The following is a 24,154-nucleotide window of genomic DNA, read 5'->3' on the forward strand; positions in this document are numbered from 1 at the left end:
CTTCGTCATTCTCTATGAGCGTTGGACTCATCTCTCAGCACGCGCCGCGGGCTGCAGCGGCTGAGATCTCTGTGACCCGACCGGATCCAGAAGCGGGACCCGGCGGGATCAGGTGAGTATAGGGGGCTGTAGCGGGGGGTCGGGAGCCTGTCACCCCGGGACGGAGGGGTGACAGGTTCCCTTTAAAAATACTGAGAAATAATACTGTGTGTGATCGAGCTTTAAGCTGCAGATGTCAATGTAACTACATGAGTCAACGCAGTATCAAATCTGCTGCAGATCCTGCACGTGTGACTGAACCCTAAAGTTTTCAAGATCTCTGATATTAAGGGGTTATTCTGATGGGAAAAAAAATCTTTTACAGTTACATATCTGCGTGCAACACTAGATACTAAGCCATCATAATGTCTACTACTCAAAATAGTCATTACACTTGGGAAGCAGTTACTAGCTCTGCAGCCATTTCAGCCTGTAGCAGATCAGGGTTACACATCACTCTCTGCTGCAGGGTGCTGTGCATGCGACGCTGCTGACACAAGCCACTTCCAAGAGTAATGTCTCTTGCAATGCTAACATGTATTTGAATAGACATCAGGGGAGGGTTAGTATTGCTAGGGCGATATACATCTATGCCAGGACCAGGACTTTAGCAGCAACAGACGGGCCGTCAAGACCATCAAGTCTATTCAGCCGTATGAGGAAACTAGATACAGACACAGCTATGTATTTTTGGAAATGGCTATGCTTGGTATCACAGCTCACTACAACTCCATCCCATACAGGTAAATGGACTTTATTATGACACATAGAAACTACAAATCGTATGGAGCTGTGAATAGGGCACCAGTGGCCCCTATAATCATTAGACCAGTGTGGGTACCAGGAGCTGGCCCTTCTTTTATCAAATACTGATGGCATATCGTTCCAATTGGCTATCAATTTTGTAGGTCCAGAAAAAATCTTTTTTGGGTCTTTTAGGTGTATATACTGGCTTGCATGAAGTAATAGATATTATTAGTGACAAAGCCCCTTTAATGTGGGATTCAGCCCATAACTGTTTACATTTAAACAAACAATCTATTTATTGAAGAACACTTTAATAGTAAAAGATAAAGTGCCTATACGGGAGGGGAAAAAAAGATCTTTAAAAGAAAAAAAAAAAAACACTTCAGTGTAAATGTGCTAGAAGATTACCACCTCCCAGAACAGGAATTACAGGTAATTTACCCTAGTCACAGGCATCTGCATAGTTTGCAAACACTAACAGCTTGAAGGGTAAAACCATCATTTTTACCTATACAGATCTGCAGTGGAGAACAGGGACATGATTTACTGCTCCCATTCACACTGTGTTACTAAACTAAAAAGAATAAAAATAAAAATCAGTTTCTGGAAAAAGTGGTTGACAATATGGTGGTCCTTACAGTCCTGATTGTAAATGCCATTAAGCTTTCTCAAATAGAAAACCTGCAGAAATAGCCAACACTACATGTATCCTACTTATTCACAATCCCTCAATTTCTTTTAAAATGTCCGTTAAAGGGCTTATATGACTATTAAACCCTTTTTTTTTTCAACGGTCTCATAAATGAGAAAATATAGGTAATGACTGATATTGTACTACCTACTGGGGGTTTTCAAGCTTCCCTTTTGCTTCTGATGCAAAATGTCTCTTCTGTTGTCTTCAGCCCAACCTCCTGTCTAAATGGTAAGAAATAAAGAGGATGTCCAGGATTAGACCACGGCTGCTTCCTTCCAAAAACAGCTCCACACTTGTCCTCAGGCTGTGTGTGGTATTACAACTCTGGTTCATTCACTGCAATGTCCCTATTTCTGGAAGCAAGCAGCTATGTTCTCTCTAATCCTGGATAAATCAGTTATAGTCAAGAAAGTGTAATTTTTTTTTTTTTGGGGCTATACCAGACAGGACGACAGGCTGAAGGCAACGGAGAAGACAGTCTGCATCCACAGCAGCAGGAAAAGCATGAAAGACTAGAAAAGGTAGTAAGTTAACTTTATTTACCAATATACGTTCACTTAATTTTCAGCTGAAAACGTAGTCAGACACACTTTAAGGCTCAAGTTGCATGGTAACTTAAGGCTACACAACATAATATCACAATGCTGCGCTACGAAGATCGCAATTACCAACAGTGATTGTGATGTTCCAGCGTCCGGTTTGGATTTATTCCAGTAGTTGTGTCGTGGTAATTTAAGGATCATCAATTGTATTATCACATGGGCAAAAGGTGTCATATAGCCACAAGCTTAATGGTTCTTACTTGTATTTGCAGGGAACAAATCCTAGTATGTAATGTATTATTTCCTATAATGGACACTTCTGATACACAAACAACCTCCCCTTTGACCACTAATCATCCATGCTAAATCTAGTATGGGATTCCAATGGGGTGGCATTCTGTACATAGTGGCATGGCCCACACAATGGCTCAATAGTGTAGGAGGGTCCCAGATACACTCTAATGAGGGATTTTTCACATTAATTCACATATTCTATCCTAAACAACACATAGCAGCATTTTTAACAAGAGGTACACTAAAGAAAAGAAAAAAAAATAAAACACCCTAACCAAGCCAAAGACCATAATTGAAGTATGTGATATAAAAGTATAAAAGAAGGCTTTGCTGTTGGCTATGCAAAAAAAAAAAAAAAATGTTGAACTACAAATCTTTAGAATCTGTTGCTCAACAAATGGTTGCCTATACTATGGCATAAATGAAAAAACAGATAAGAAAGTGCTGTGTAATAACAATCACACACATGAATGTAAACATATCTGGTAACTATTCAGAGCTGCAGAAGAGGCCCCTGCTGGAATCAGAAAGCAGTCAACTAACACTGGTCAGTACCTTTCCCCGTCTCCTGACTGCTGCTCTCTTCTGCAGCACTGTCCGTCTGTCCATCCTTCTCAGAAGGGCCATGCATAGGCACGGAGCCTCTCCCAGACATGCTGTGCCGCTCCAGGGCTCCGTCCCTTCTGGATTCTTGTTGGTGGGCCATCTTGCGGCGTATGGAAGTAATCTCTTTTCGGATCATCTTGGCCCGCTGTGCCCTTCCTATGCTCTGCTTGCCCGCATTGACCTCATCAAGCCGTGCTAGCTGGATTTTAAGCTGCTCTTGCAGAGGGAGAGGTTTGCGGTTGTCAGAGGGAGTTGTGCGTTCAATATCTGGGGAACACAAAGGCCATAAGTGATTTAGTTTATGTTCAAGTGGTTATTGTCAACAAAGACCTGCTTAGAAACCCCCCAAACCTGGCAAGGGTCTCCTCTCTAAGTGACGAAAAAAGGAAAGATCAGAGTGAATTAGTTTATTTGTTTGGCTGTGTCTTAACAATTTCATGACAGGCCAATTTTTGTTTTTGAGCTTCTGTATTAACACAGTTCGCCTAATGGTAAAACTGACATGTTGTTATCTATGTTCCTCAAGTCAGTATGACTATAAAGATATGTAACTTGCATAACTTATTTTATTTGATCGCTTTTAAAAAATTAAACCTTTTTTTTTTCTTTTTAAAGGAGATGTTCTTAAAATTGCTCTATTACCATCCTTATAACGCTTTTATCCTTTGGTCTATGGGCTGTGTGAGGTGTCACTTTTTGCACCATGATCTGTACTTTCTATTGGTACTTTGCTTGCATATATGCAACTTTTTGATCTCTTATTAGAATTTTTCTGGATTTGATGTGACCATATTGTGACTATTTTGATCTCTCATTGAGATCAATGCAGTACATATTTACTGCATTGATCTGTGAGATCAGTGTTTGATTACTATGGGCTGCTGGAGCCATAGTACACACACCTCCACTCCAAGTCTGGGTATCAGGGTGCAGGTCAGGTGAAGTTAAAAAAAAAAAAAAGGTGTATAAAAATGAAACAATGCGTTACGAGACCGCTCGTCTCTTTATTAGGTGTCTAACACTTGATAAAGAGTCCAGACCAGTCTTAAAACGCGCTGTCATATTTTAATAAATTTGTGGTTATTTCATTTTATACACAATATTTGAAGCACTTCACCTGACCTGCAACCCTGATACCCAGATTTCGAGTGGAGGTGTGTTGTCTCATTTAGGCTATGTTCACACTACGTAAAACTACGGCCGTTGTTGCCGATGGCAACAACAGCCGTAGTTTTTGCGCAGCGGAACACAGCCTATTAAGCAATGGGATCCCGGCCAGAGCGTACACACATCGTATACGCTACGGCCGGGATCTGTGCGGCCCCGCAAATAACAGGGGCCAAGTCAGTTTTCTGCGGCCGGAATTCAGTGAATTCCGGCTGCAGAAAGACCTGTCAGTTCACACAGTGAAGCGAGCGGCTCCGGCCGCTCGCTTCACTGTGTGCTATGGTAAGCTCTGATGCGGGCGCACGCTGATGCGCCCGCATCAGAGCTCTGCGGCCGGAAAGATGATCCGGCTGGTACCGGACGAGATGATCCGGCCAGAGATAAATATGAATATGTACGGTTAAAAACAATGTTTTTTTTTTTTTTTTTTTTTACATATGTCTGAATAGTATTAGCAGTACTCTCAATTTTAGGTGGCTTTCTATGGGAATCACACTATTCAAGTATGGCTGCACCACTTACCAGTTTCTTTGCTTTGACGTACAACCTCATTTCCCATGCCGACCTGGGGTATGTGCATTCCAGTCTCAAAGTCAATGCCAATTTTTTCTGCCTGACGACGAGCTTGTCTGATGACAGCAGCTCCCTGCTCCCGCAGCCGGACAGCCGCCCGGTAAAAGATGGTGTCTTTAGCGTTATACTTGATGCAATTGTTGACTATTAAGTTGAAGTCATCCTCGAACTGATCAAAGTTTTTGTAGCGGAGCGCTTCTAGGTTAGCCTTCATTGTCTGAAAATCCATTGGCTTCTTGATATGTTCAAGGTAATCAGGGACCTTTGAAGAAGGAAGAAAAAGCCACAGGCTAAAAGAAAAGAAGCAGCTTCCAACAGCTAAGATCATCATAAAAACATTGCACAAATGACTGCCAGTTCCTGTTGCAAGCAGGTTTGTGTTGGGATGAATGACAAATTGGATTATTGGAGTTCAGTGTGCAAAATTATGACAGTCTAAGGGCCCTATTCCACCAGACGATTATCGTTCAGATTATCGTTAAATCGTTCGAATCTAAACGATAATCGTTCGGTTGAAACGAAGTTAACGATTAACGACCGAACGAGAAATCGTTGATCGCTTTATAAGACCTGTACCTATTTTTATCGTTGCTCGTTCGCATTGAATAAGACGTTGTTCGCAGTAGATACGAACGCAACAGCGAAGAAAAAACGATCGTAAATACGATCATAAGTAACGATTATCGTTCCATGGAAATGAGTAACTGTTTTCAGGTCTTTCGCAATAGTGGTCGTTTGAGATCGTTAATCATTAACGATTATGCGAACGATAATCGTCCGGTGGAATAGGGCCCTAACACTGGATAAGAATACTGCCGCACACTAGTGTAAATGCAGTAAGTGTCTATAAATCAAAGTACAATGCAATAACCACATTATAACATCTAGCATGACAAAGCTATCACTGGACTACCATAATCCCTACCGTAATGGTGCCACAATACTAGTAAACAACAGTTTAACCTAAAGGACTGGTGGAGGTTCCAGTGTTTGGATAACTTTTGACCCATAATGCTATGAAGTCCCATTCTGATCAAACAAATTTTCCAAGATTGTGCACAGCAAATGATTGTATTGATAATTGGGAGAGTTACAGAAATAATGTAGTTCAGCAGCGATCCTAACCTGTCTTTTTTTTTTTTAAGAGAGAAAGCAGAATTTTTTATTTTTTTTGTTAAATCTAACTTTAAAAAAAAGAAAACATTTTAAATAGCAAAATGTAAGCATCCTGCTTGTTATCACAAATTCTAAACATCTGATTGTAAGCAGTGACAATATGGGCAGCAATAAACTGCAGCTATTTAAGAAACTCCCAGAATCTCACAGGTGAGGAGAACAGCCACCGTTAAAATTTAGTGGATGGCCGTCAATTAATGCAAAAAAATTGGCGTTATTTTAAAACATCGGCCGCTGTTATGAAATAATGGCCATTATTGGTCATAAAATGACGGCCATCCACTAAATTTCAACAGTATGTGAACAGAGCCTCTCTGTGTTTTCAATCCACTCCTGGTTTTGGTTGCAATATGAAGACCAAAATACTGAGCAAAAATACTGTGTGTGAACCCAGCCTAAAGCAGTAAAGAAACTTTAAAAGAGGCCCCTACCTGGCAGGAGGAGGGGGTGATAAGCATGACTGGAAGCCACGTCCCCACCCCTATGACTGGATACCAGTCATGGCATTCCTGGTTTAAAGCTATTTTTCTGATGAATGCAGTTTCACATAAAGCCGAATAAAACAGAATTGGAATGCTCTTCTCCTCACCTGCAGGTCCTGGGGTCGGTGTGAGAGAACCTAAGGATCTGAAAGGGGTATTCACTTCTTATAATGCTCCTAGGATATGCAAATACTATATGATTGGTGGTTGAGGGCGGCTGCCTGTATAGCAGTTGGCTGGAATGCGATGGACAGGGAAAAACAGTGAAGTGAGCGCAGACCTGTAAGGTCAGCGTTTGTTGCTTCTTCTTCCCCGCTCGCTGTCTGCGCTATTACAAGCACAGACGGGGGGCCATGTGAACGATACTTAGATCGTCCACGTGACCTATAGAAGAGAGCTAGTCTGCTGCTGCCACTCCTATTACACGGAGCGACGGGCAGCAGAACTTTGCTAACGCTGTCGGAATTAAAGAACAAGACAATCAGTCATCATTGTGCATGCTGGCTGATCATTTAAAATGAGCTATCACACAAAACAATTATCGCCAAGTACGCTGATAATCGTTTCATGTAATAGGGACCCTAAAATACCCCAGTTCCACCTTCTCTAATCATAAACAGACGGCATATCCTAGTTATATGCAATAACTTTATGAGAAGAGAACACACCTTTAAACAAGTAATCTGAAACGATTCATGATGTAGTCTGAATTTATTAATGGGCGTCAAGTGCATGGCTAAACAAAAACCCTCAAATGCTCTATGATCGCACATACAAATACAAAGCCTTTAAAATCCCGTTAACAGAAGCAAATACAATTCACCATAAAACACAGTAAAACAGAAGTCACATTGGTAGAGTCATGCATCAAACAGACAAAATGGTTATGAAATGCACATAAAATGTGGTGGGAGATTGGATTCTTACTTCGTACAGTTCTGTTACCTCAGACAGAGGGACCGGTTCAGTAAATATATTGCTGGTATCTTTCTCCTGTAATAACTCTAGTGTCTTTCTCAAGAGAATAAGAAATGGAGTTAGTTGGATCTCAAGAGCCAACTGCTGGAGTTTAATCTGCAACAGAGATGGGGAAAAAAGAGAAGAGAACATGGGCCTTAAGCACCAGACACAGAGAAAACGCTTATGAACAAGGAATCAGGCAGCAGACGGTTACCGTTTCTCTCTTGTACTTCTCTCGCTTGCGTATTAATTCTACTAGAAGGCGTGCCCGCTCCAGGTCATGCCGGAGCCGCTGCCAAGATTTTAATTGTTCTTTCAGCATCCAGTTTTTATCCGTGGAGTCTTTCTGTTGAAAGATAAAATACGTTAACACAAGCCAAAAAAAGTTATACACAACGTATCCATCTAATAAAGGTCTGATTACAGGTGGATATAGGTGTATAGCAAATCAGCTACATAACATTTATCGAGGTGAGAAAATTCCAACAAGGTTATCATAACTGCTGAACTGTGCCTACAAATCTGCTGAAGAGCTGGTAAAGGCTATAAGCACCCCAACAACCTACTTTATTGGTTACACTGAATCTTGGCTAAAATTTCTGACTGCTTTTGCACCTAAGGTCCCCATACATCTTATACTTTTGTTGGCTGTACCTGCCACTCGTGGCGTGTTCTGCTGTCAGTATAAAGTGTATGGGGCTCTCCCGACCATCTAACAGATGATGTCAGGGAAGATAGGGGTGGGGCATGAAGGAAAAAAAAATATATATATCACTGCCTAACCCCTTTGTTCTAAGGGAGATAAGCCGCAGTCAGAGCTCACTGGCTGTGACTTACCCTCTCTACACAGGAACGCTCGGCTGAGCTAAACGTTCAAGTGTATGGGAAAAGCGGGAGTTGTTCGTCCGTCAGTTATTGAAGGTATATGGGCGCCTTTTACAGTTCTTATGCAGAGCTATGTGTCTCCATGGCAATAAAATGTAATCTGACCCCAAAATGATGTGCCACATCCTTAAATCAGCCCATTCTACTGTTTGTACCTACCAAGAAAAGGCAACTGGAGGATCAACCTAACACATGGTTTGTAGCCAGTAACCCACATGTAATGGTTGGAGAGGTTACATAGCCTTTACAGGTTCTTTTAGTTCAAATCCACTTAGCAGTTTTCAGACAATCTAAGAACAAATAACCGGATGCTCTTGCAGCCATGTGTATAAAATACTACTACTGGAATTGCTCCAAAATCCTACATTCTGTTAAAATCCGTAAGGCATCTGCAGCAATATTGGCTTATTATAAGGACACTACTATAGGAAACATAAGCTTTGCTCCATAGAATAAAAAGGGGATAAAATCCATAATATAACAGAAAAGGTTTCCCAAAGGTAACCTAAACTATAAGTGTTAGTAAAAAGAAAAGGCATAACACATCTGCTTCTACTCAATCGCTTGTGAACAGGAAGCCATATAATCTTGGGCAATGGCCTGTATTTCATATCAGATCTTAAAGGGGCAATCCCTTTCCATTATATGAGTAATTAATTTTAATTAAAAAATAAATGAATAAAAAAAAAAATCTACCACTTCGGTGTCAGTTGTTACCTAGGGCAGAGAACCCTGCTTACTCTCCTACTCTGATTGACCCATGTACTACACAGACACCAGGGCAGCGACAGCAACTTTTTTTTAGCTAAGTTACATGTGCCATGTGTACTCACAATGTATAATATGTATGAGACAGCACACTGAGCTTTCTAACAAATAAAATCTGTTTTCCATGGTCAAATATACAAAGCAATCTTTTAAACAAACAAGCGCTCTTTCTCAGGCTCTTTGCTGCAAAGGGGTTGCATAGCAGAGACAAGTTCCTGTCACTACAACAACCTGCCAAAAAACAAAGACATACAGCGTATGCAAGAACTAAGCCCACAAACACTGAAAAGTAGCCCAACAGCTTTGGTTTCTTTTAACAGCAGATCGTCAGGAATCAAATCCCCAATCATCTGTATTATTGATGCCCATTTGGAGGTAAAAAATAAATAAAAAAAACAATCAAAACAATAACCCCTTTCAGTTCTATACAGAGCTCGGTTGTGACAGTTCTCCTCTTCAGTTTTTATATAACACATATAAGCACAGTCACGGACCATCCAAAATGTTTGGTGTTTTGAACCCAAAAGAGAAAAAACACATAATAACAGGTTTGACACTGAACCAAACTAAAATTGTCTTTCATGAGCAACTATTTTTTCCTATAACCATATGATAACTAAAATATCCATTTTATAAATTGATGGCATATTGCTTTATAATGTGTGGCGGTCACATTAGCCCCATTACGGTTTTTCACAACACAGTGACACTTCAGTCACTGCCTGAGCATAAGACTGGAGTCCCATTAAAGTGTACCAGTCATGATGGGCCGCTTCCAGATCAGTGGAGAGATCTACTGCTAATCCGGACGTTCAGGTCTCCAAGGTTATCGAGACGCAATGAAACTGTAATGCACGCAATCCCCACTGAACCAATGGGGGTCGAGCTCATTACAGTTTCATTGCGTCTCCGTATCCATGGAGACCCGAACTTCCGGATTAGCAGTGGATGTTGTCGCTGATCCAAAAGCGATGATTGATTGATACAATCAATCAATTGATACACTTTAATTTATTTAATATGGCTGTAGATTCCTGCACAGCTGGGTGGCCAGGAAGTACCACTATGGAGAGAAAACTCAGAAGAGGACAAAGCGTCAAAGCATTGCTTTTGCACCCTTCATTCTCAGGATGAATGAGGGTCCTAGAAGTCAGACCCCACCAATTAAAGTAATGGCATACTCCAGTAATATGTCATCACTTTATACGTTGGAAATACCCCTTTAATGTTCTGAACCTGACCACAAAAGAAAGGATTGCATAGTTAATCCCTTGTAATGTGAACATTTTCCTCCTATAGTAGATCCATATTGATTTGAGGCATCTTTCAGTCATGCAAGTTCCTTCCTTTCATTGTAAGGCCATGGTCACATAGCGTAATAGATTGGCCGTTCCGTGACCCGGCTGTGTCACAGAACGGCCGTTGTCTGACAAGATCAGACTGCATCTTTTCTTCACTGCTGTTAAATTCGGAAGCAGGCGCATCCCCGCGTGCCCATATCCAAATTCACCACGGAGCCACACGCTCCATTGTGTGCACTGACAGGTTCTCTGTGGACGCTATTCATGTAATTTTTTTTTGCGGCACCGCTAGGGATCCCGGCAGGAGTGTATACTATGTGTATACACTCTGTCCGGGATTCCCTTAGCACAATGTAGATAAAGACTTTCATGTAAGACTGAAAAGAGAATAGACAAGTGTGGGGCAAAACAACAATTACTAGGTATATGTGCACAGGGTATTTCACCTATAAAAAAAAAAACTTTTTCCCAGAAGGTTGGACTTGCCAGACAAATGTGATGTATAAAGAATATACATCTATATTATACATAAACCACTGAACATATGACAAATCAATGCAACTCAGAAGACTGTCACTGAAGTGCAGCCACCTTATAATCACCTTCATTGTCTGGTCCCCCTTCTCATCGTTTGATTTAGACACTGCCCCCAGGTGGACAGACACATCATCAGATTTAGGTATTCTCCACTTCAACTCCTATTGGGAGAGTAAACGATTTAATTTATCTGCTCTTGACTGATCCATCCATGAGAACGCCTCACCTTTCGTTCTACAGGAGGGTCAGATGTATACAGCACTGTACAGTTCAGCTACTAGAATTCATACTCTGTCTTACAAGCAGAATACATTTTGTAATATAATTCCTTCTTTCAGGGGGTATTATTATCTTACACATTTATGGCCACTACCCTCATCTCTTTACATATCCCCTACAGACTTTAATGGAGCGAACCTCAAGGATGCACAGCCACCTCTCTCCTGAGGACCCCCATAAACCTGGTTCTTCCAGTGAAGGTCTGGACTTTCAAGCTATTATGACTTATGTGTATAAGCTACAAATATTTAAGATGGAAATACCTTTTTATAAATTAAGAAAAAATCCCCAGTAAATAAAATAAAAAAATTCATTAGGTCTTTCCTATAAAATTGCTCAAAATTTTATTCAGCTATTTTATAGCTATACCCCTACTTGTATTGGGAAAGCTGGGTGACAAGCAATATGGCTGGCAATAAATAAATATATATACAAACACACACACACACACACACACACACATATATATATACAAACACACACCCCAATGGTTATCAATCTGCTTTCCCGCAAACTCCTAAATGGCTACTCTGACAAGCTATGCAATTCTGTATCCACATGCCCTGAAGGTCTGCATAAGAGGCCTACTCTACTGGGAACCGGTCATCACTTTTATGCTGCCTGAACCTCAAGTATTTAGGGCAATCCTTGGTAGCTTGTACCCAACCCAAACAGCCTTTAATAATAGATCTCTTCCTCTTTAGATACAGGGAGGGTTCTACCAATCAAGGCTGGCAGATCAGGCAAAAGACACTGGGAACCACCTCTACGACTCATGGTTCGGGCAGCATGACAGGTCCCTTTCAACATTCAGAAAACTGGGAAAGCAGGTTGACACTCAGCTTTCCTAGAGTCGGAAGTAACTGACAAACAGCTGAATCCAAATTTTGGCAATCTGACAGAAGAGGACGACTCAATGAATTATATTTACTGGTGACTTTTTATTAATATTTTGTGGGTAATTTAAAAAAAGAAAATACAAAAAAAAAAGAAAAAAAAAAAAAAGACTAGAGACAAGATCAGGCTTTAGTTGCCACTACTCAATGCAGCATCACAACCTTTCTGCCAGCCATGGAAAAGCAGTACACAGTTGATCATGAGAATCTCCCCAGCCCCTCCACAAGCCAGCAGCCTATCAGAGGCATTACAGGGGAACAATACTGAGGCTGCCTAGATCTGTGGTGGCAGCATATAGTTACAAGCAGTCAATCTATGCTTCACCAGCCAGGCTCCTGTTTTTCCAAATCCTGTTACTTGCTGCAAAATGCAATAAAACACCTCACTGCATTCTGACCTGTTCACAGTTCCTTTGCGACTGTAAGTGCGTCTGTAAGCGGCGCAACAAGGGTACACCGTTGCGGGATTGTCTCTTTAATGTCCAGTAACTGTGCAACCTCTGCATGAACTGGCTCTTCCTCTGTATGGTTAGGCAATTGGTGATCTTACTGAGTCTGTAAGAAAAAAAAGATATGCAGCGATATTAGCGAGAAAGTCTCCATCAACAGGCATGTTCCATATATCCAGTCTACTATAGTAATAATGTGTATTTTTACTGGAACCTGAAACTACTAGACAGAAACTACTATTATAAGGTTACTGAGCTTTCCATATAAAAATGTAGCTGGTAAAGCTCAGTGGTCTCTATATTATGGGGACTTGCTGCAATAGTTCTTCATGTTTTAGCATCAAGCAGAGGAAAAAGCCTACAGACAAGTATTGGCCTTACAGTCTTCTTCTGGAGAATATATGGGTTACAATCTTCTGAATGCTGGAAGAAGCATGACATCTATGGATGATGAGGCAGCCCAAAGAAAAGTTCTTAGGCCATCAATTCACAACCCCACCAACCACATTGCTAGTTGTATTGGTGTTACCATATGACCGTTTACATTTTGGAGGATTTGTGGTTTTATAATACAGAACCTGGGTTTTGTGAGCCATATACAGATGTTGTACGATCAAAGCCCTGGGCTTTCCAGTGGAGGATGGGAACAAAGGTAACACCAGAGAGAGTGGTTACTAAATATATTACAGGAGCCATCAACCTGCCTGTTTCTAACAACCAGTTTTCTCAATGCAGAACAGAACAAAGGCCAAAGGAGGCTCTCTCTCTCTTTCTAGTTTTTACTCAAGAGGATTGCAACAAGTACTTCTAACACTTTCTGCACTTGTCCAGGATATTACACTACTTGATAATTATTATATAAGAGCAGACAAACCACATGTGCAGGCAGCAATTTGGCTCAGATCTCAAGCAGATCTGCCAGAGCCATTTCCGGTTTGGAGACTGTGTAATGGGATAAAGCTGCTCAATCTCAAAGAATATACTTTTCTTCTTATTGCCCCCCCCCCAGATATAACGAATGCTATATGAATAAATGATACCATGGCAGGTGCCGATGAAGAGCCCGACCTGCTGCAGAGCGCTAAATGTCAGTAGGCAACACATGAATAATGCATACATTCTTTAAAGTACAGATAAAAGAGTTCCACTACTAAATAGTTAAATGTCATTATCTCCATGATGGTTGTCATGACAATCACTACAGCAACCATGTACTGTAGTGAAGCTTCATTTCTGGCGTTGAGTTGCTATGGAAACAGACAAATAGGTTACACTTCTGGCTATTCAAACTTCATTAAAAGATCAATAGTGAAAACAAATTCTCAACGTCTCCAGTTACACACTGGACATATAGGCAGTAAACATCTAGAAATCCACTATTAGGGTGCGTTCACACCTACAGGATCTGCAGCAGATTTGATGCTGTGTTCAGTTATTTAAATGAAATCTGCTGCAGAAAATCAGCTGCAGATCCTGTAGGTGTGAACGCACCATTAAAAGGATTTGACCACTATAATAAGTGACTGCATATCATTAACATTTCCAGGACCCCCCATAATAATAAAAGCCCCAACCTTCTTAGCCGCTCATTGTGCAGGAAACTACTCCATAGCATCAGTCACCAGTATGGGGTTGTGGAGTAATTCCCTGCACAGTGAAGGATAAAAAGCCAAAGGGACATTGGTGGGTGTCTTTGTTCTGCAGACTGGTGGGGGTCCCAGAGGTCAGCCACAATGGTTTGACTTTTTCATAACAGACCTTTATTACTGTTGACTCAAAATTCTAATCTACTCGAATTGCGGAAAGAATGGTGGATAGTCATAACGCAGAGCATTTTGCACAAATGCTTTGTTTCTTACAGGTGGCCCATGTATATTTAAGATGTATTCTGCCAGCAGCCTCAAAGCATCACAAGAGGTTGCTGGGAGCATGTAACTTTAATGCCCCACCAGTAGTAAAGAAAGACATGCCATTAGTTTGCTGCTGCTGAAAGGCCCACTTTAAACAGGACCAGATAGGTGCCTTTTTTATAAAAAAGTTAGAAAACACTAAGGGAGGCATTTATTAAGTCCGGCGTTTTTTACGTCGGACGTAAAAATGCCCCCGCAGCTCCGGCGCTACGGAGATTTATGTAGAGGCGGACTGCCTCTACATAAATCCCGTGCGCGCCGTCGAAAACCTACGCCAGCTGAGGACTGGAGTAGGTTTTCGGCGTACATTTTGGCGGAACGGATGATAAATCGCCCACTCTCCGCCCCCTGGCGTACTCGGCGGAAAGTGCCGATTTGCGAATATTTTATTCGCAAATCCGCCATTTTTGCTTAAAAAAAAGACGCAAATCAGCACTTTCCGACGAAAATCATCCATTCGCCGGATGATACATGTGGCCCTAAGACTACAATTCATTTTGTTTTTGGACACACACAGATGTGTGAAGGATTTTTTTCCTGATAACAGACCAGTGATTTCACGGCTTATTCACACGTCCTGTAAGTTATGGGCTCTATGGACGGGGAAGCCCCGTAACAGGATGTTTCCCCACCTGGCATGATGTATCAATATCATGCTGAGAGCAGGGAAACAGTTTGAATCTTTGCAGCAATCTCATCGGCTTCCCTGTCCAGGGCCCGTAAGCTTTCAAACATATGGCCCCCCCAGCTGTTGCAAAACTACAATTCCCATCATCCCTAGACAACTGAAGTTCTAGCTTTGGCTGTCCAGGCATGATTGGAATTGTAGCTTGCAACAGCTGGAGGGCTGCAGGTTTGACAGCTGCAGCTTAGACTGTGACATAAGATTTAGCTGCAATTTCTTATATACTGCCATAATAATGTATTTACCTGTGTGGGGGAATACAAGGAACAGAAACAACTGGGGCAGCAGCTCTCTTTTCTGCAAGGATTTTCCGAGCTTTTTTCATTTTAATCCTTGACTTGGCCTTTGCCTTCTTCACTTTTTCCGAACTCCAAACTTTCCCCTCATCTTCTTCTTCATCATCTTCCTCCTCTCCTTCACTATGGGAGAGGGCAGGAAGTTTACACACAGAGCCCGGGGGGGTGTGGATATCACAGTAGGCAGTTTTGCGTACACTGAAGGAAGTGCCATTGGCTCCCGTTTCCCGCACAGGTTCCATTTTCATGTAAAGTCCAGCCTGCTGAGCACAAGTAACATGAAAGGCTGTGTAACAGTTTGCTTTGTGACACTGTATACAAGCTCCTGAGCCACGCTGTTTGCAGATATAGCACGTCAGCTTCCAGCGCGCTGGTGGAATATGTTCAATGCTGTCTATAGGTTCTAAGAAGACTGTATTAGCAAAACAAACCTCAGGGATCCACAGAGCACAGACTACATGGGCCCAGCGGCCATCATCCGTCTGCTTAAATGCACCTCCTTTGTTTGGGCATAGTGCACAATCTACAGCTCTTGAAGGTGACTGGAGACACCTCCTGCAAAGCCACTGTCCCTCAGGGATGTAGGGCACCCCATAACACTCCTGGTGCACAGCTAGGTTACACATGTCACAAAACAATATAACATTGCTGTTCTGACACTCTCCATCATTGCAGATACAGCACACGGCATCCTCGTCTATTAACGCATTTGGGTCCCCTTTGTTGTGACTCTCAAAGTATGACTCCTTTTCCAGTCGGTCCATTAGGTACTCAAAAATCTCCTGTGGGATGGAGTTGACACCTTCAGTCTTTCGACGTTCGTTCATTATATCGAGCCAGATGTAATCCTCCTCATCCATGTCATACTCAACTTCTTCATCCAGCTCTTCTGCAGACTTCTCAATGTACCTTAAAAAGCAGATGAGGAAAAATAGCCAAAAGCAAAAAATCAGCAGCCATCCTATCAAGAATACGGAGTTCTCCAACCAAAAGACATATATATATTTTTTTTACACTAGGAGAAAATTTTTAGCAAAATGAAATACCTAAAGAGGAAATAATACATTTTACCTAATAAATTTATACTAACATAACCAGCAAACTACAATAGTTTAAAATGACTTTTATACACCAGAGGTAAATGAGTCAACAAGCGAGTCATTTGCTCGACCAGAAGATGCTGCAGAAAGGAAAAAATGACTGCTGTCTATGGAGTCTGCAGCACTTCGGAGGAAGCTAATAGATCTAATGCAGTTATGGAAATAGCCAAGTAAATCGGTACTTTAATATCCATACACGAGAATAAAGACAAGCGGGCAAGCATATTGCTCCATTTAACCTTCACCCACGTGGCAGATCATGTGTTAAGGGACTACTGTGGATATGCCATTATAATATTTGGACACCAATGGAGACTGATGCACCTGCTGAATGCTAAGAGGGTTCCATTGGGTTCTATTGTGATTTTCTTTATTAATTTTGAAAGAACGTGTGATGGAGCATACAATGGAGACTTGGAAAAAAAAGATATTCTCATCTCCACATTTGTTTTACACACATTATGTAGCCTCCTAGTCACCTCTAGAGTTCTTTAAATAAAACAGCAAATTCAGTTGTTGTCTGCAAAACATGGATGCCTTCCTAGGGCTGCCAGGAAAACATGGATACACACGGTTTGCTCAATACTACTCCCTAGTAATCTCTAGCCACTGCAAGCAGGTCAGAGGTTATGGGAGCTAGTTTTTCAGATGGATACAAGGTATGATTCATATCTATCAGAGATTATCAGCATAGCGTGTGGATATACCATAAATATTAAGGTGGGAATAGCCCTGTCATCTGCATTGTCTCCTGGTCAAGCAAAGCTTAGAAGCTGAAAGGGTACATTTAAAGCAAACCTACACCTAGATATAAGCTACCTTTTTCACTATACTATATTCACTATACCTGAACAGTACTTGTATCTGAAAATCTCTTAAGGAGACAAGATAATAATATACAATCAACAGGGTCAGTAGAAGCAAATTAAGGTGAAAGAAAACCCATTTAACTATCAGCAATAACGGAGGTTTTGCAGTTACCTGTAATAAGAGGAAGGACGAGCAGGAGCATCTGGCGTGTCCTGGTCCAGTTCCCGGTAGACAACCTCAGGAAGTTTTGGTGTGGTACCCGTGGAAGAGCTGTGGTGATGATGATGGTTTGAGTCTTTTCTCTTGTCCTTGTTCTTATGTTTTCCAGATTTGGGAGTTGCTGTTGGAGTCTCATTATTTTCTTTATTGCTCCCATTCTCGGGCGCCTCTTCTGGAACATCATCATCTTCTGAAACTACATCCAGATTGTCCAAGATACTTATTCGGTGTACTCTTCCATGCAGCTCCACTTCAACTAGCCGCTGGGCCTGAGCATAGGTCATTACCTCTCGACTTGGTGACTGCGACACCTCAGAGTGACTAGGCGATTGTTTGTTGGCAGAGCGAGGCTGCCGGCCCTTCTTTTTGGATTTTCTGATTGGAGTCTGTTGTTGGAGTGGTGGGTTGTCATGGTCATAATGGTAAAGGTGGTATTCAATCCCACTGTAGCTTTTATAGATCCTTCTGCAGGTTTCTACTGGACATTCATAAGGAGGTTTAGTGGCCCTCAAGTTGTGGCAAAACGTCTTGACATCAAAGTCCACACCCATTATGTTACATCTGCAAAGAAACATAAAAACAGCATGTCAATTACTCAACTGATGGGTTTTAGTTATGATGCAGCCATAGGGGGTCCTGAAGCACATGGATACAGTCTATGGCTGTATCCATGTTTTCCCTGACTACCTAGGGCTGGAATATACACACAGGAGACTATTTCATTAACAGTTCTCACCCACTTCCGGGAATGTGGCCTTAACCTGGACACAGGGGAGACTCTTTATAGTGGATCTTGTAGATTTACATAGATATCTACCTATGATATAGCTCTACCTCTTACGATAGTGGAGACAATGCTGGACACCTTGTTACACTGCCAAACTTTTGTCTCCATTCCAAGATGAAGCATCAGTAATCCCAAGAAGACAAAAAAAAGAGAGGATAGTAAAACTAAAAATCTCAAGACGACAAAAAAAAAGAGAGGATAGTAAACTGCACTACTGACTGTGCCTATGGTTAATTGATAATATTGAAACACCCAAACGTGCTCAACTGTTTCCATAACAATGAATTGAAAGAAATGTATACATGTAGGTAGTCCCCCATCTTTTCATTTCACACCTTGATAAGGCAGCTGCCTTTATATGTGGGGGGTGGCTCTCTTGTTCTTCACACAAATTCAGGTCCCAACATTTTTCAGGCATTTATGGCACATCTAATGTGCCAAGGCAGCAGGACTGGAGCGGTGGGGGATTTAACACTAAGGGACCTATTACACCAACAAATTATCTGACAGATTTTTTCAGCCAAAGTCAGGGACAGACTATAAACAGAGAACAGGTAATAAAGGAAAGAATGAGATTTCTTCTCTTTTCAAATCAATTTCTGATCTTGGCTGTAAAAATCTGTTAGATGTTAGAGTCATGTTTTATTCCTTTCTCTTAGGGTGCTTTTACACGGAGATTTATCTGACAGATTTTTTTAAGCCAAAGCCAGGAATGGATTTGAAAAGAGGAGAAAGTCTGGCTTTGGCTTCAAAAATCTGTCAGATAAATCTCTCTGTGTAAAGGCACCCTTAGACGTTTTTCAGGCAAAATTAAAAAAAACTCAGATGCAGTGGAGCCATGACATAGTGTGCAATCATTGTGTAGAAGCTGTATACACATAATGGAATTACATCCTTAACTATCGTCAAATTTATTTGGAGCAATAGGGAGAGAAAAAAAAAACAACTAAAAACAACATTGTTTACTGATATGAGCATGGTGATTCAGACACTGGCAACTGGATCTGGTTCCAACTTCCCCCAAAAATTAGGATCTGATAGAATGCAATCTTTTTGTGATCTCCTACACGAGCGTCCCAGAGGAAAGTGGCGATGCTGTATGCGTTGTAGAATCTACTCATTGGCGCACACACTCTGTATACTGCACAGGAGCAGGGGCTTCTGTATATACTGTGTGTGTGCAAATTGGATACAGAGGTCAGCGTCAAGATGGTAATCTGACAGATGTGTTAAACTGGACACAAAGGAGATGCACTCAGCAGTATAACCGGACCATATACCAGACCATCTGCCACAGGCAACCAGTGTCCAGGTATATAGCCACATTGATGTATCTTGGTGCTTTATCAGGAAAGAGACACATCATTGCTAAGGTCTGATCACTGATCAGCTGCTGTACTATACATCAATGGTTGTAAGCCTCCCAGCATGCCCAGTTACTTGCTGCCCAGGCATGCTGGGAGTTGTAGTTTTGTACCTGCAAGGCATGCTGGGAGTTGTAGTTTTGTACCTGCAAGGCATGCTGGGAGTTGTAGTTTTGTACCTGCAAGGCATGCTGGGAGTTGTAGTTTTGTACCTGCAAGGCATGCTGGGAGTTGTAGTTTTGTACCTGCAAGGCATGCTGGGAGTTGTAGTTTTGTACCTGCAAGGCATGCTGGGAGTTGTAGTTTTGTACCTGCAAGGCATGCTGGGAGTTGTAGTTTTGTACCTGCAAGGCATGCTGGGAGCTGTAGTTTTGTACCTGCAGGAGAACCACTACTAGTGATAACATCCCCTGTTCTGATGGGTAATCCATACAGATATCAGTGACAGGGCAGCACAGGCAAGGGAAATATGGAGGATGGATTTGCATAGAAATAAGTATATTAAAGATTATTACATTCCTATATGGGGGGTTAGAGATTGATGTAAAATCCCTCTAAGTAATGGCATCGCCTCCATAGCTGAGCTCCTGACTGACCTGCCAGCCCCCAGCCATTGTGTATACACACAGACAGGCCCTGGCACTTACCCGTCCGTGCCCGCTGTGATTCATCTCCAGGCTGGCTCGGTGCAGCCGTAGTAACCGGGGAGAGGCGCTCTACCCCCGCACAGGGCTGCTGGGAGCGGACGAGCAGGCCCAAGCCTGGGCTGTCGCTTATGGGGTGTGGCTGCTCCTGAGGAGGCGCTCACCAGGCACCAGCTCATCTATCCCGGGCCTCCTACACGTTCTCCGGGCAGCCAGGGGCCGGTGCCGTGCCCGGGGCCCTCGTTCCGAGCCGCGGGGAAACAATGGAGTCTCCTCAGGGAGCAGCGGCCCTAACCGTGTAAACTCATCCCCTCACAGCGCCACGCACTGCAGATTCTCCTCCGCCCCTCCTGTTATACACTAAAAAGAAAACAATTAGATTTTTGGAGAAAAACACCGATTATCTACCGGAGTGTGCTACGGAAGGTGTTTAGTTAAATATTTGGAATGGGTAAATTTTTATTGTGACGAATCTGCCGCCGCCAATACTTACATGCTGCATCCCAGCACGGGAGGGGGGTGACTCAGGGGTGGGCGGAAGGACGATGAGTCATGTGCAGTCTGCTGCTTGGACTCTTCTTTCGGTTCGGATTTTAACATAAATTTGGCTTTTACATGAATTTTAGACGACAGAGTTTAGATTTTTTATAGGGCGACGCTTCATGGCTTTGAATGGTTTTGGATGGAGTTGTATAAATCATAAACCCCCCAGAAGCCCCCCCACGTGTCAACAGTTTGTAGGGTTTCCCTCCTAAAGTGTGAGTTTAGGGGGTGCAGTGGTACACTCATTACAGTGGGGGCTCTCCAGCTATTGCTAGACTACAACTCCCAGCATGCACACACATCGGATGGGAGTTGTGGTTTAGCAACAGCTATAGATCGTATTACAGGAACGCAACAGATTTTGGTCACGTTTCTTAGTTATTAGTGTGCCCATGGGCAGAGCCGGCCATGGCGGCAACGGGGCACTCATACTTCTAAGGAGTAACAAGTTGGCGGCTTTTTATTCTCTATCACTATTATGTTGGTTCTCAATTATACGGCACTAATAGGCCACGTTCACACAGTCTTTTGGTCCTGTCTTTTTTTTTTTTTTTTTTGCGGCCATCATTTTCTCTGAAATACGAACCAATGCATAATATATCCTGAGGGTATTTACTATTGCAAACGTTACATATTTCTGTCTTCCAGAGCGCCAAAATGCAGCGCATGGCGGGTACACTGACCTATCCCTCCTGTACTCTGCTCGGGCGACTCTTTCTCCAGTGATTTATGTTTTGAGGTTTTTTTCTCTTAAAAAGGGTGTGTGGCTTTAGGTTTGCAAATCACTCCATAGAACTTACGAATCAAATCTGCGCTTGTGTAACCAAAATTTAAAAAAAAAAAAAAAAAAACCTCATATTTCTGCAAAAATAAATCAACATAATGTGTCAAATGTGCGGTAAGGGAGCCAATCCGGAGCTTCCTTTCCAGTTACCACCACACGTTTGTCACATAATGTTGATTTATTTTTGCAGAAATATGTTTGTTCCCTTTCGTCTTTTCTTAAGGATTCCTCACAGTTAATTTATGAGTTACAGTCTCTTCCTTTACAAACACCTTTTTCATTTATTACACTGGATGTCAGTTCTCTTTATTCAAATATTGATATTAATTTAGGATTAGATTCTACTTTTTATTTTTTGGACAGGGATCTTCTATTATGTCCTGATCAAGTCACCTTTCTTATAGATTCCATAAAATTTATTTTAGAACACAACATTTTTTTCTTTCCAGGAGCATGTGTTCAGGCAGACCAGGGGCTGTGCCATGGGCTCTCGTTTCGCTCCAAGTTTCACCAACTTCTGATTCAAGGCCCTCTCTGGCATTCTCTGAACACGTTCTCTTTTACCGTGGTTATATAGATGATCTTTTCTTTCTGTGGTCTGGCACTAAAGAAGTAGCACTTTCTTTTGTGCAATCCCTGAATGACAATCAGTGGGGGTTGCTCTTCACTATGAATTTTAGTGATATTTTTATTGAGTTTTTAGATCTTGAATTGATTTGTATGCCTACTTACGATATTCATACACGTACAATTTTTTTTAAAAAAAAGTGGATGTCAATAGTTACTTGGGGTATGATAGTTGCCATTACCCCGACTGGCTAAGGGACATCCCCTATGGGCAGTATCAGCAAATATGCAAAAATTGTACCTCTGATGCTGATTTTATTGCACAAGCTGAAGTTCTCCACAAACGTTTTCGGAGCAAAGGGTATCCGGAGAATCTTCTAAATCGGGCCATTAATCGTACCAAAAAAACTACACAGGGAGACATTTTGAGTAAAATGGATTTGATCTAAAATAAATAATAATAAAGATTATCACAATAAAGGAACATACCATAGGTATGGACTAAACTTTATTACTGAATATAATAGTGGTACTAAAGAAATAAAAAGTATACTGAATTAACACTGGCAATAATTTTAAGTAATCCTCTTTTAAAAACTATTGTACCCAATCATCCAAATATCACTTATTGGAAGACTAAAAAGCCTGCGTTGTTCTTTGGCTCCTAGCCGTCTATGTTCAGAAAAGGAAACTACCACTGGTAGTGCTTCCATGTGCGGTGTCTGTGCTGTGCGTGGATTCCGGAGAATCCTACTATAAGCTTTAACTCCTTTACTACCAAAGAGTCCTTCTGAATTAGGGATATCTGTGATTGTTCTTCTAACTATGTCATTTATCTCCTAAGTTGTTCTTGTTCTCTTCAGTATGTGGGCTGCACTGCGGTTCCACATGAACAAACACTGGGCTAATATTAAAAATAACTATGTCAAACATAGTCTATCTAGACATTATATGGTTAAACATGGCAGTGACCCTAGTAGTCTTAAACTTACAGTTCTTGAACAAATATCTGTAAAAATGTATATAACAGATATCGGCTTTTAATCAACCGAGAAACTTATTGGATATTTTGGTTGGCTACTCTGGTTCCCAATGGGCTTAAAGGAAACCTGTCACCCCCCATGCCGGGGTGAAGGCCGCCCGACCCCCCGCTAAAGCCCCGGATACTTACCCCATCTCGCCAAGTCCCGTTCCTGTAGCCGGTCCCAGGAGGGAGATATCCCCATCTGAATCACGGCGCGCGCTGCTGAGGTGTGTCAGACGGCTCCATTCATGCTCTATGGGCAACGGACCCACCTCCGCAGCGCGCGCGCTGGGCTTCAGGCGGGGGTATCTCCGTCCCAGGATCGGCTCCAGGAACGGGACTTGGCGAGATCGGGTAAGTATCTGGCGCTCTACTGGGGGGCCTGGCGGCCTTCACCTCGGCACGGGGGGTGACAGGTTCCCTTTAATGAAACCATTGAGAGTATTAAATAAGGGTCCTTTTCTTTCCTTATATCATTGTATGTATTGTTCTATGTATGGTATTTTGTGGTGTACTGTCCTTTTAAGGTGATGTCAGTTCTTGTTGTTTTGTAATTTCCTGTTTCTGCATTTAAATATCACATTGAACATCTCTAAGTATGCACCCGATGAAGAGGCCAGTCCGGCATGGAAATGCGTTGTGCTATATCCTTGTTTTATTGTTTTAATATACTTTTTAAATTGAAATTTTTATAAGTTCTAGCAATCGTATTGGAGTTGGCTGTGCCTGTTGCACCTGTCTTTCTGGAGTGGAGGTCTGCATCTTTTTTTATAGCAGGTACAGAGCTGCAGACAAACACAGATAAGTGATAGGGAGATAAAACATGGTCATTTGCCATAAAAATTGTGGCCGAGCTTCTCTTCTGTGGCACTTCAGCTTCCAAGGAGAAATGCAATTTTGTATCATTGTTAATGACATCTCCCTATCATCTATCTGCAGCTCTGTACCTGGTACAGACCTGACATTCCCTTTCAGTAGTGCTATGGGTTCACCCTCACCTGGAGCAGTTGTGCTCTGTCCATGGCA

General features: G+C 42.0%; 1 protein-coding gene across 4 annotated transcripts in view; it reads right to left on the bottom strand.

Annotated features, from left to right (window-relative positions):
- The window catches only part of BRPF1 (bromodomain and PHD finger containing 1), a 33,417-nt gene extending 12,903 nt beyond the window's left edge, over positions 1 to 20,514 (bottom strand). For 2 of the 4 annotated variants that reach the window (XM_069966836.1, XM_069966838.1), the window contains exons 1-9: positions 20,214 to 20,514; positions 17,368 to 17,976; positions 15,236 to 16,195; positions 12,345 to 12,501; positions 10,837 to 10,932; positions 7,495 to 7,626; positions 7,248 to 7,394; positions 4,612 to 4,924; positions 2,872 to 3,189 (exon numbers count right to left, since the gene is read on the bottom strand). In XM_069966836.1, the coding sequence (XP_069822937.1) occupies positions 2,872 to 3,189; positions 4,612 to 4,924; positions 7,248 to 7,394; positions 7,495 to 7,626; positions 10,837 to 10,932; positions 12,345 to 12,501; positions 15,236 to 16,195; positions 17,368 to 17,966 (2,722 nt within the window). In that variant the 5' untranslated portion in view covers positions 17,967 to 17,976; positions 20,214 to 20,514. The remainder of the gene's footprint in view (positions 1 to 2,871; positions 3,190 to 4,611; positions 4,925 to 7,247; positions 7,395 to 7,494; positions 7,627 to 10,836; positions 10,933 to 12,344; positions 12,502 to 15,235; positions 16,196 to 17,367; positions 17,977 to 20,213) is intronic. The other 2 variants (XM_069966837.1, XM_069966839.1) reach the window with 2 other exon arrangements.
- Between the last annotated feature and the right edge of the window lie 3,640 nt (positions 20,515 to 24,154).

This window comes from Dendropsophus ebraccatus, chromosome 4, assembly GCF_027789765.1.
Source record: "Dendropsophus ebraccatus isolate aDenEbr1 chromosome 4, aDenEbr1.pat, whole genome shotgun sequence".
In the NCBI taxonomy this organism is placed as follows: Eukaryota; Metazoa; Chordata; class Amphibia; order Anura; family Hylidae; genus Dendropsophus; species Dendropsophus ebraccatus.